This window comes from Salmo salar, chromosome 14, assembly GCF_965601325.2.
Source record: "Salmo salar chromosome 14, fSalSal1, whole genome shotgun sequence".
In the NCBI taxonomy this organism is placed as follows: domain Eukaryota; kingdom Metazoa; phylum Chordata; class Actinopteri; order Salmoniformes; family Salmonidae; genus Salmo; species Salmo salar.
In genome coordinates, this window is record NC_138304.1 from 70,677,495 (window position 1) to 70,691,046 (window position 13,552).

General features: G+C 41.5%; 1 protein-coding gene across 1 annotated transcript; it reads left to right on the forward strand.

Moving 5' to 3' along the window:
- Positions 1-3,889: 3,889 nt before the first annotated feature.
- LOC106569998 (cytochrome c oxidase subunit 6B1) lies at positions 3,890-6,917 on the forward strand. The gene is made up of 4 exons (XM_014141833.3): positions 3,890-4,025; positions 5,305-5,426; positions 6,372-6,472; positions 6,726-6,917. Exons 2-4 carry the CDS (start codon positions 5,321-5,323, stop codon positions 6,777-6,779), a joined length of 261 nt encoding a protein of 86 aa, XP_013997308.1. The 5' UTR covers positions 3,890-4,025; positions 5,305-5,320; the 3' UTR covers positions 6,780-6,917.
- Positions 6,918-13,552: the final 6,635 nt, after the last annotated feature.

The window sequence follows — 13,552 nt, forward strand, 5'->3', positions numbered from 1 at the left end:
GTGTTATCTGTGGTAATCCATGTTTCTGTCAGCGCCAGGAAGTCTAGGGACTGGAGGGTAGCATAGGCTGAGATGAACTCAGCCTTGTTGGCTGCAGACCGGCAGTTCCAGAGGCTGCCGGAGACCTGGAACTCCACGTGGGTCGTGCGCGCTGGGACCACCAGGTTAGAGTGGCAGCGGCCACGCGGTGTGAAGCGTTTGTATGGCCTGTGCAGAGAGGAGAGAACAGGGATAGACAGACACATAGTTGACAAGCTACAGAAGTGTTGTTTCTTGTATTATTGTCTCTTGTGTCTTTAGAGAACTGTTTCACTTTGATATCCTTTTTCTTCTGTCCTGATTTTCTCTTTCTTTTCTTCTGTTAACTAGATATTCTTTGTTGTTCTTCGTTAGCTAGCTAGCTTCTTCCAAAAGAGTCCCTAGCAACTGCTTAGCAACTGGTAAACAATTCAGCTAGCTAAGATAACTACAATTTTATGAAAAATAGTTATTTTTCAAAAGCCTATCTTCTTTGTTTGTTGCTTGTTTTTTTCTCCTATTCAGTCTTGCAGTTTTCTTTTGCTTTTTTCCGATGTACTTCACTCTAAAAACCATGTAAATTTCAATATTTGTAGGAGCTCATTTTTCAGCTGCTGCTGCTCAAATTGGAGTTCCGGAATTCCGGAGTACCCCTCTCCATATTTTAAAGCATAGTGGTGGTTGCATCATGTTATGTGTATGCTTGTAATTGTTAATAAACGTAATGGAGCTAAGCACAGGCAAAATCCTAGAAGAAAACCTGGTTCAGTCTGCTTTCCACCAGACACTGGGAGATGAATTCACCTTTCAGCAGGACAATAACCTAAAACACAAGGCCAAATCTACACTGGAGTTGCTTACCAAGAGGACAGTGAATGTTCCTGAGTGGCCGAGTTACAGTTTTGAATTAAATCTGCTTGAATATCTATGGCAAGGCTTGAAAATGGTTGTCTAGCAATGATCAACAACCAATTTGACAGAGCTTGAAGAATTTTGAAAAGAACAATGGGCAAATATTGCACAATCCAGGTTTGCATAGCTCTTATCAATTTAGCCAGAAAGACTCACAGCTGTAATCGCTGGCAAAGGTGATTCTAACATGTATTGACTCAGCGGTGTGAATAAATGAATTAGATATTTCTGTATTTAATTTTCAATAAATTTGCACCAAAAAAAATGATGTTTTCACTTTGTCATTATGGGGTATTGTGTGTCGATAGGTGAGAGAAAAATCGATTTAATCCATTTTGAATTCAGACTGTAACAGAACAAAATGTGGAATAAGTCAAGGGGTATGAATACTTTGTGAAGCCATTGTAACTTATGAATGCCTCATGAGCTCAACTGTCATACCCCATCAGAACCCAAAATATAAGCTTGTTTTACTCCATTTTTTGTAAACAATGTAATTGTGAACAAACACTTTAGGCCTATAGCCTCAAAACATGGTTAAAAGTTGAAAAATATATAATTGATGTAATATTATTTGACCTTTATTTCAACAGGGAGTCCCATTGAGACCAAGGTCTCTTTCACAATGGAGCCCTCCATTTGGCAATTTCACACATTTTACAAAATATAAAATACAAGGGAATACAAAATTACAGACACATTCAAGAAAAACAATCACATTCCTCAACAAATAAGTCCTGGATAAATATTTTGAATTGCATGAGAGGCATCAATGTATCGAGTCTAAAAAGCAGCTTTTCTGTGTTGGGATGGTGTGGGTGTACCCCAACAACAGAAGGGTGTGGGTGTACCCCAACAACAGAAGGGTGTGGGTGTATACCGGTCATTAAAAATATTCATGCAAGTAGACCGCTGATTTGAGATACAAGTTTGATGTGGGTTCAACCACATTATTTGGGTATGAGTTAACAGAATATGAACTTTTAAAAGTGAGATTTTCACTGGACAGTTACTTTAACTTACTCATCAACATGCTTTTTAAAAGACAGCTTATGGTCTATCCAGATGCCCAGATATTTGTAAGCAAGAACACGATCAACATAAGCTTAAATCATTAGTCTTATTTTTTATGCGCTCTAGAAAATGACATATACTTAGCTTTACATGTATCATGGATGGTCAGTCATTGCATCCATAGCTCTGTCTATGAATTTGAAAGAGGTAGCATTTCTCCAGTCCCATCCCTTATCGCTTTACAAAAAAGTGGCAGGGTTTCGCTTTGTTATTATTTAAACTACAGATTGCCCCTTAAACTTCTTAAACCAGAAAGACCAAATCTACTCAAACAATCCTAAAACAAAGAAGCTACTGTAGTAAGCTTTTCAGATCCAAAAAAGGCTTATATTCTTTCTCTGACTGAGGAAAAAATAAAAGTGGCTGGCATTAGCTTGGTTTGAGATTTCCTAATAACATGCCACAGCTATGACCAGAAATTACTTTTTTTGTAGCAGGTTAGGAGTACTTACAGAGCAGGTTACGAGAATTAATGTAGCTGGTTAGGATAATTAGGTTAAGGTTAGGAAAAGGGTTAGGATCAGGGAAAATGCTCTCCTAACCTGCTAAGAAAAGTAACTTCCAGTCGTAGCTGTATCGAAGTGATATTCCTTAAAAACACGCCACTTCGATTCCGATATGACCAGAAGTGACTTTTTAGTCGCAGGTTAGAAGAAGTTATGCAGCAGGTCAGGAGATGTAATGTTTCAAGTTTTATTAGCATGGTTAGGAGAATTAGGTTAAGGTTAGCGAAAATGCTCTCTAACCTGCTACGAAAAGTCACTTCCGGTCATAGATGTATTTGGGGAGTCCCGTATCGAAGTGGTATGTTTTTAGGCATCATCACTAGCTACCACAGCCACAGTCATAAACCCCGCCCATTTCTACAATTCATCTTCTTGAGAAAAAAGAAGAAATCCCACACTGTTCTTGCTAGTTTCACTGCTCTTTATTAAGCTCTGAGAAAGTCCTTGAGGCCGATACGTAAAGCTTATTATTAAAGAGCAGTGTGGGGTTTCTTCTTTTATCTCATCTTATTCAACTGTTACCATGCACCTGCAACAAAGAGAGCTCAGACGTGCGAGTGTCTTTTGAATGACAATGTATCTTCTTAAAATCTAATTTTAAACTTAACCCTAACCCAAAGGACGTCCACCCAACTTGGCAACCGTGGGAAGCATTGGAGTCAACATAGGCCATCATCCCTGTGGAAGCTTTATACACCTTGATGAATTGAGGCTGTTCTGAGGGCAAAAAAAAAAGAGGGGGTGGGGGGGTGAAACTGAATATTAGGAAATTATTCCTAACTTTTGGTATACTCAGTGTATATTTCGTCTCCAATGTTTATTGAAAACATAAATACATTTGCACAATGAGCACTTGTTGTCTCTCAAATACATCGTTACAGTTCAGTGGAGGCTGTTGGGAGGAACTATAGGAAGACAGGCTCGTTGTAATGGCTGGAACGGATTAAATGGAATGGTATCAGACACATCAAACATATGGAAACCACATGTTTGACTCCGTTCCATAGATTCCATTCCAGACATTACAATGAGCCCGTCCTCCTATAGTTCATCCCACCAGCCTCCACTGCTACAGTTGTTGGTTCTTAAACTAGCGATTTTTTTTCCCATATTAGCATTGACAGGAAATCAGTCAAAACACCTCAAAATAAGACATGGTATCAAGAACAAGATGAAACTAGCTACTTAAGATTTCCAACATTTCAGTTTCTTGTCGTTACCTATCTGATCATCCAGAATCACTACAACACACTGACTTCTGCCTCATTGAACCGTCCCATCGTTTTCGTGACTTTCTCAATTTTTTTCCAATGGTAAACGGCCTATCTTCATTTATTCACCATCTTTTTTTTTTTACAGCAGGTGGCAGTAGTGGGCTGTCTATGAATACTTAGAGAAGCCGTTCGTCCTGCAGGTGCACCGCACTATGTTCTTTCTCCCATCATGCGTTGCGTTTTGACGCTCTTCTTCAGAGGACACAGCAAGAGGTCAATTTAGCAGACTTTTAGCGCAGAGGTAGGCCTTCTTTCTTAGCTAATAAAATATTGTTGTTCTGTTAAGTAAGGTGCACGACATTCTGAACTATCGTTGTTGTGTCGTCATTAACAGGCATACAGAGGTGAATAATAGGTGTTATGTGGCTGTTTGACTAGGAGACAGCTAACGACTAACGTTAGCTAGCTACAGATTGCTATAAGCACACCTGTGCTAGTCTAACTATATCTATGCGCTAGCTAACTAGTTTATTAAGAGTGAGACGGCTAACAATCTCGTTTTGCATGTTAACTAATTTAGTCTAATTACTCAACTTTCCATTTACCTCTAGTTGGATAGCGATGTCTAGTTAGCCTAGCTAGTTTAGCTAGCTATACACATTTTAGTTATCTGCCAAGTAGCTTGCTAGTACTTTGACATTCACTCAATGCATTGCCAATGCACTAGTACCCAGCGCCAGCTAGCTACGTCGGACGTAGAAAAGCTGTAACGTTAGGTAGTTAGTTGTATCCGTCCTCAGTGAATAGTTTTGGGTAGTTTTAGAACACTGACGAGGGATGAATTCATTGACGTTTGCAAGTGTTTTGGTTGATTTTCGTGGTTTATTTGTATTGTTGAGATATGGTGTGTCTATCGGCTGTGTCCTGTAGTACATTTTTGCTGTTTTATTGATTCATTTAATTATCATGTTTGTTTTGAGCACCATTGTGAATGAGACCCTGGTCTAAATTGGGCTACCCTGAATAAATACAAGTGTAAAAAAAGAAATAACGATGTCTTGTGGAAACTGGCATGAGCGCAGTTATTGCAGGCCAAGGGTAGGAGCCAGGTCATGTCTTGACTGATTAATCAGGCTGTGGTACACAATTAATTGGTGTGTGTGTATATACAGCCTGAGACATTTGTGGACAAAATCGTATAAATGTAATTTACAAGCCCGAATGTTGAGTAAAATAACATTTTGAACTGTACTGGTTGTCTGTGGTTTGTCCTGAAGATTCTCACATTTTGAGTATGTTCAAATGTAATTTCATTCTAGCTTGTAAGGAACATTTACATGATTTTGTACACATGTCTCAGGCTGTATATACATATTAACTGTGTAATAAAGCCTGACTAATCACACTAGGACATGTCAATTGGGTCCATGTTTAAGGAAGTGGAATTGGACTACAAGCTGCTAGCCTGATTCTAATTGCAAGCATTCCTATGTCATTTTAGGCAAGGTTGATAGAGTGATTATGGAAATTGGTTGAGATTTGTGTTATTCAATGTCTTGATTAGCATGAATGTTTTGCAGATTGAAATCAGTCAAAATGTCTGACGTTATTGAAGAGAAGATCAAGAACTACAGAACGGCTCCTTTTGATGCCCGGTTCCCGAACACCAACCAGACCCGAAACTGCTTCCAGAATTATCTGGGTAATAACCACCAACCACACTCTCTACCTTTTTGTTTGCCATTCAGAGCCGTACACAAGAGATGTTTAGGCCTATATGGCTCCGGTGCTGTTGTCCTTTCAAACAATAGACCTTATTCCCACTGGATATTCAAATACTTGTATACATCTCTCAGGCATCTCATACGTTCACAGGCAAAGTTATTTTCTGTGCTAAACCAATGTATGCTTAAATAAGGGTTTTTGAAGAATTAATCCACTTCGGCTAGGGTTGGCAGTCATGTGACAAGGGGTACTCTGTTGGTCGATTTTTGAACACGCTGTGAATAAGGTCCACAGCATCGACTATCATCCAAAACACGACATGGCTATCATTACATTCACTCAATATGTCTTGTAGTTACAATGATAATAGTCCTCATGTTCTTTTGAGTCAGACCCACTGTGGGTGGTTGCCATGGCACTTGCTGAATTCAACTTGAGCTTTAACCAAAGCAGGTAATGCTATAGCCAGGTTCATGTCCATCGGTGACAGTTCACTTGTTTAAATTGTTTCACTTGCTCGAATGGCTTTTGCTGCATTGATTCTTGTACCTGCGTGAATGCTTAGTTAACTAACCCAAATGCCGAATGGGCACCCGCTGTTTAGTTTTTTCCCTATTTTGTGTATCATGTTTTGGTTTTATTTAGGCCATTTGTTGATTTACAAATTAATTTACAGTTAATGTGTAGCCTAGTACAATGGGAACACCTTAATTGTCAACTGACATTTACAACTGCCACTGACCATAATGAGAACTCATCTAGTCAGATTGCTATAGACTACTATTGTGATTTGAATACTTGAACGATCCTTGTGTATTAAGTGTAGAATACTGGCACTTAATGGGCTACATTTTATGAAAATATTCCCTTGGTCAGTTCATATGCATTTACGTTGTTCTGCACATATGTCCCTTCCGTCCAGACTTCCACAGATGTAACAAGGCTCTGTCAGACAAAGGCCAGGACGTGGCACCATGTGACTGGTACCAGAGAGTCTACAAAAGCCTGTGTCCCATGAGCTGGGTATGTGTCACTAGTTCAATGATTCTCTCTGCACCATACTGCCCTACAGTTAGCGTTGAACACTAATGTATATGTACCCCTAAAGAGACTTATTTAAATCAGTGGTGCCAGTCATCAAGTAATGCAAGGTTAAAGGTGATGTGGCTGGTTGGTATTTAACACAAACTCCCCCTCTTCCTTTCTCAATTGTCATGTTTTATGTCATTTTGTTGTCTGCCATGGGACATTTACTGAGTTTCTCTCTTGCTCCAAGGTGGCAAAATGGGACGATCAGATTGAAGCTGGAAGTTTCCCCGGGAAAATCTAAATGGACACACTTCATGACTTCTTCCACTGATCTCGTGTCCTTTCCCCCGACTTCCCTTATGCACATCTTAATGTCTCTGTCAAGCATTTTGGTGTTTCTGTAAAAATGACTAATAAATATTTTAATGTTGTGATGATATTTGGTCATGTTGACTTTGGTGATTTAGTGTTGGACAGTCCCATAAATTAATCCACAAGACAGGATAGGTCGGTATATTGAAAAGGTACAATAGAATTTAGTAAACTAATTGCTGACATTCGGTTGTACGTACTGCCAAATTCTCTAAAACAATGGGGACAGCTTATGGTAGAGAAATGAACATTAAATTCTCGGCAACAGCTCTGGTAGACATTCCTGCAGTCTGTATGCCAAGTGTTGTGACAGAACAGCACATTTTAAAGTGGCCTTTATTGTCCCCAGCGCAAGGTGCACCTGTGTAAGGATCATGCTGTTTAATCAGCTTCTTGATACGCCACACCTGTCAGGTGGATGGATTAACTTGGCACAGGATAAATGCTCAAACAGATTTGTGCACAACATTTTAGATTAGTTGTGGATGAAACATTTTCTTTTTTTCCCCCCAGCTCATGAAACATGGGACCAACACTACTTGTGTTTTATATTTTAGAAATTGTTGCATGTTTTTGTTCAGTATACATTCAGGAATACTCAATGATGAGAATGTAAACAACCCCCAGAGTACAATGACACCTGGTAGCCGACCAGGTCAGAGTATGTAGACTAAAATGCTGCTACAGTAGATGTAGGTCCTAGAAGTAGTCTGTAAAGAAACCAACATGTGCGCAACTGTGGGGAAAAAACAGCCGGGTTTGGCTTAGATTGTCATGTTAAAATAAGGGTATCATGCCAACCCAGAGATGGCGCTAGTGGGGGACCTGTCTAGGATATATAAATAGGTGCGTTATGAGTTTCTGATTAGGATGTCATAACATGTAATATCTGAGTAAAGGATTATGCTTGCATTTTACCAAACTTTCCAATGTGAGTTATTCACATAACATGGTGTCAGAGAAATGAACCCAAAGCCAAGCGCTACGGAAAAGAGGATACGGTTTGTGGACAACGTAATCGTCGGATAAAGGCAAACAAGTGGAATAATTGAGCGAGTACGAAGAGACTCCAATATCTCTGTCAAATTCCGGTGCCAAGCGCCTTGGACAAGAAAGGCGATTTGTATCAAAACTGGTTGTTTTTCCGTGATCAGTGGGAGAATTTTTAAATCGTTACCGTCTTAGATAAAAACGACCCGCATGTGCGAGTGGCAATACTGCTTAGCGTTATTGGAAGAGACTACCAAATTCTTCAGCGTTGTCTAGATCTGGGGGAAGAGGATAGAAAAAAATCTAAGAAAATCCTTGACGTTTTACAAAGACATTTTGAACCCACTCGTAATGAGAGTTATGAAAGATTCATTTTTAACACGTGAACAAACTCAAGCAGAGACGTCTGGTCAATATGTTGTGAGGCTGCGTCTGATTCATGTGATTTCGGGTCAATGAGAGACGAAATGCTCAGAGACAGACTTGTGATTTGCTGTAAAGATGAGAGCAAGTGTGCTGCGCGAACCACAATTTACGCTGACTAAAGCCGTAGATATATGCAGAGCAAGCGAACAGACACAGATACAATTGAAAAAGATGACCACTGTCTCTGAACAGACAGAATCTGTCAATTATGCCACCCAGAACAAATACAGAGGCCATGTCGATAAAAAATGGACATTTAAATAATCAGACAGTGATGCAATGCGGTAAAATTCTGAAGATAGGTGCATGTACTATGGACATGCACCATGCACCACACGCAAGAGCCAAAATGCCCAGCATATGGGTTATATGCAAATTCTGTGGGAAAAAAAGAACCATTTTGCTAAAGTGTACAGACAAAGACAAAGTAAGCCTGCCAATCTGCTAGAACAGGATACATGCAGTGATCAAAATGATGAGTAAGAAAAGTGGACATGCTATACATGACAGATGTCAATTCTGTTCAAAGTGGCAAAGATAAATAGTTTACAAACTTAAAGTTTGCCCCACTGACGTGTGATAACTGTGATTATGATCCAAGCAGCACTCAAATGCCAGCTAGACAAGTGGCTCAACTGTCAATATACATGGCTACAGAGACTTTGTAAGTGATGGAGATGCAAAGCCACAACCAAGCAAGGCAAGGCTAAGGCTGTACGATGGCTCGGTTATTACACCAGTAGGGGAGTGTGAACTACAAGCCAATCATGATGGGGAAACATATGTGCTAAAGTTCCAAGTGGTGAAAACCTTCCAAAAGCCTCTCCTTTCAGCAGAAACGTGTGAAAAGCTTACGTTGCTACAGCTCAACCACCAACATGTTGTTCATCATGTCAGCACTCAAGAAAAACAAAAGGTCCCATCAGACTTGAACTCCTCAGAGGCAATGGTGAAACAGTTTGTCAGACCAGTTCAACAGCTTCCCCGACGAATCCCCATTCCACTGAAGGAGAAGATACTAAAGTCTGTTGGTTCAATGGAGGAACAGGGTGTCATTACGAAGGTCACCAAAGACTACATCCATCCTGGTAAGGGACTACTGGACATACAGAGACAAACTCACAATGCAGGAAGTGGTCGTCTACAAAGGCGATAGGGCGGTAGTGCCAGAAACTCTACGCCCGGTGATTCTCTCTCGTATCCATGCAGGGCACTCGGGTTGAAGCCAGTCTCAGGAAAGCCAGAGACTCAGTATTCTGGCCCAACATGACCCAAGAAATAATTTGTTGTGGCTGTGTGCAGCATATGTAATGCTAATCTACCTAAGCAGCAAAAGGAGCGCTGCACCAACATGACGTACCAGCACGTCCTTGGTTTAAAGTGGGAATGGATCTGTTCACAGTAAAGATTGTTCCTTTTCTGATTATAGTGGACTACTATTCATATTTTTGGGAGGTGGAGAAATTGACACAACAGCCGCTTGCGTCATCGACTGTTGTAAGCAGCAGTTTAGCAGATATGGCATACCTGGCAGTGGTGTTGTTACGGATAATGGGCCCCAGTTCACGAGTCAAGACTTTGCTTTGGTTTCAAAAGCCTGGGTTCCATCATGTGACATCCTCACCCTACCACAGTCAGAGTAATGGTAAGGCAGAGTCAGCAGTGAAAATAGCCAAGACTCTCATCGCAAAGGCTATGCAGGAAGGCACAGATGTGTGGCAAGCCATAAATACTCCCATAGAGGGCTTCGGCAGCAGTCCTGTACAGAGCTTAATGTCTAGACACTCCCGCTTCGGTTGCCAACAACTCTCAAGCTCCTCGCACCAAAGGTCATTAGGGATGTTCAGGCACACAAACGTGTACATCAGGACGAGTCAAAACATTACTATGACCAGCATGCAAAAAATCTGCCTGTAATAAAACAAGTGCTCCTGTCACCTCACGCCAGGGATGCCACATGGAGTCTTGGCACATGCGTAGGGCACATCAGCCTAGGTCATATGAAGTGGAAGTAAAGGGTCGAAAGTTTCGAAGGAACCGGAAGGACATACGCCCAGTTCAGAAGAGCATAGGGCACAGGAGGGCTACATGGGAAGACTGTGAATATTCTCTGGATGGTGTGGGCAGGACACATAATAAGGAGACGGGGAAGACCCCACCAGGGCAGTTATCTCTGCCGACCGTGCCTCCACAACTTTAGGAAGATGTGGAAGAGGAAGGAGAGGCCCTGAGGCTCCCAGAGATGCCCAACATCCCAGAGGTGCCAGGAGAGGACCTGAGGCTCCCAGAGGTGCCCAACGTCCCAGAGGTGCCAGGAGAGGACCTGAGGATCCCAGAGGTGCCCAACGTCCCAGAGGTGCCAGGAGAGGACCTGAGGATGCCAGAGGTGCCCAATATGCTACCAGTGTGACACACTTGACTAGGACAAGGGTTACCATAAGACCGCCCCTGCGGTACGGGCACTTTGTCCCTTAAGAGATGGACAATACATTTTTTTACCTTATAAAAAACAAGGTGTTGATAATGTAAATACATATTTTCACTGTGATATTAAAATGGTATGAAGTGCTCGAGCTAATTATATAGGAAAAGGAAGATGTTAAGTTAATGGGTATAATGCCAACCCAGAGATGGCACTAGTGGGGCACCTATCTAGGATATATAAACAGGTGCATTATGAGTGTCTGATTAGGATGTCGTGACCTGTAACATGTAATACCCGAATAAAGGATTATGCTTGCATTTTACCAATCTCTCTGACGTGAGTTATTCACATACTGTACACATACAGTTGACAACGTGTAAACTATGTTTATTGAAAATATAAATGCATTTGCACAATGAACACGTCTCTCAAATACATCGTTACAGCAAATTTTACAGAGGTAAAGACAGTTTCAGGTTGGATATTCACGCTTTCAAACCTCAATAGCTTTCAAACCACTTGAGCCACAGACTCCAAATAATTGTCAGGATGTTGGAAAAATTGGAAATGTGAGCAGCATTTTGTATTCCTAGTTGAATTAGTTAGGGAGCGTAAACAAAGTACCAACTTTTTTAACATTTGAATTTCAACAGCTCCTTGGTCATGTGACCTACTGACCTCAAACAAGATTCAGAATATACACTCAGTGGGCCTACACATTGCACACCCTTTAGTTTGTCCATTGTCATCTCACACTGTTCTACATGAATTTTCAATATTTTTCAATGTTTCTAATTTCAATAGCTCCTTGGTCATGTGACCTACTGACCTCAAACAGGGTTCAGAATGAACACTCAGTGGGCCTACACATTGCACACCCTTTAGTTTGTCCATTTTCATCTTACATGATTTTACATGCATTTTGTCAACTTTATAATTTCAATAGCTCCTTGGTGATGTGACCTACTGACCTCAAACTACTTTCAGAATGTCCATGGACTGGCGGAGACGCCGCCACGAGGTGTCCAGTACGGTAACGCGACTGATCCCGGAGAAGCTGGCGGGAGCCCCGGGGAGAGTTATCTTTTCTTTGTGAAGGGCAGGGCGCCCTGGAATGGGTTCACCCCCGAGAAAGGGGCCCAAGCCCTGGAAAGCATTGCAGTTCCGGCGGTGTCCGGTGAGTTCTCGCTGGCCCTTGAAAATCCGGGGGAGAGGGTGTACATTTCAAGCCGGAACAAATCCATATCCGCAGCAGGTCTCCAAGGTGAACAGCCTCTGGCATGTTTTAACAAATAAGGGAAGTTGGCAAGTCAGATCCGTAACTTCGGGATAAGGATTGGCTCTAAGGGCTGGGTCAAGGTTTCGTACATAGCAGAGAAGCTCACTTGCTGCGATCTACTGAAGGTCAGCCCTCGATCCAAGCTTTTGTCGGGGACAGAAGGCGTCTGACTCCACCATCCTCCTTCTTTACTTACGGGTTACCAGGTGCACACAGAACGGTCAGGGGCCAGAGGCCAGACACAGAGTGTGAGAGAGCCCAGGCAGGTGGGTAGAAGGCGTAAGACATTGGGCTCTGGATAGGTAGGGGGCTAGGTGGTGGTTGCCCATCCGCCTGAGCCCGTCCTCTTGTGGGACTGTGAGTCAGGTTGGGACTAGCTGTAGAAGTCAAAGGGTCACCAGGTGCACAAGGAGGCCTCCCCCAGGGAGTGTAGGCCTAGAAGCCAGGAGTCAGAGGTCACCAGGTCAATGGGGGCCTGCCTGGAGGTCAGGAAGGCCCCAGGGAGAAGGCCCAAGTGAATAGGTGTTTGAGTGACACTGTCCTTCAGGGGGGCAGAGCAGGGAAATTAATGTAAAATTGTGTGATTTGAAAATGGACAGACAAAAGGGTGTGCAATGTGTAGGCCCACTGAGTGTACATTCTGAACCTTGTTTGAGGTCAGTAGGTCACATGATCAAGGAGCTATTGAAATTAGAAACATTGAAAAACATTGAAAATGAATGTAAAATCGCAAGAGATTAAAATGGATAAAAAAAGGTTGTGCTACATATAAGGCTAACCAGTGGATATTCTAACATGCAGTTTGAGGGTTGTAGGTCACATGACCAAGGAGCTATTGACATTTGAAAATGTGAAAAATGTATGTAAAATCATGTGGGATGAAAATTGACAAACAAAAGGGTGTGCAATATATAAGGCTTGTCAGTGGATATTCTAACAGCAGTTTGAGGGTTTTAGGTCACATGACCAGAGAGTTATTGAAATTAGAAACCTTGAAAAACATTTAAAATAAATGTCAAATCGTGTGAGATGAAAATGGACAAACAAAAGGTTGTGCTACATATAAGGCTAGTCAGTGGATATTCTGAAAGTAGTTTGATGGTTGTAGGTCATAAGACTAAGGAGCTATTGAAATGTGAAACTTAAAAAATATATTGTAAAATCTCATGAGATGCAAATTGACAAACAAAAGGGTGTGCAATGTGTAGGCCCACTGAGTGTACATTATGAACCTTGTTTCAGGTGTGGGTCACATGACCAAGGTGCTATTGAATTTCAAAAATGTAAATAAATCATTTAAAATAGTGTGAGATGTAAATTGACACTAAATAATTGTGTGCAATGTGTGTCTATGCCATCGGGTTAGCTAGAATCAGTAATGAAAGTTTTAGGAGTAAGGGTTAAAGAGCTATTGAAATATGAAAAATGTGATTTGTCACTATGTTGACGGTCCCTAACTGCTGTTGGTGGACGAAAGGAAAACTACAGGCGAATATCCGTCGAATATCCAACCTGAATCTGTTTTTACCTCGGTGCGAATATTTGCCATTTTAGCAGTGACATGAATTCAAGAACAAGATGA

Bases quoted from the DNA above. Each gene is read 5' to 3' on its own strand.
- LOC106569998 (XM_014141833.3), top strand. From the start codon at position 5,321: ATGTCTGACGTTATTGAAGAGAAGATCAAGAACTACAGAACGGCTCCT. The intron at 5,427-6,371 runs GTAATAACCACC...CCTTCCGTCCAG, and splicing joins CTGCTTCCAGAATTATCTGG to ACTTCCACAGATGTAACAAG. The intron at 6,473-6,725 runs GTATGTGTCACT...TCTTGCTCCAAG, and splicing joins GCCTGTGTCCCATGAGCTGG to GTGGCAAAATGGGACGATCA.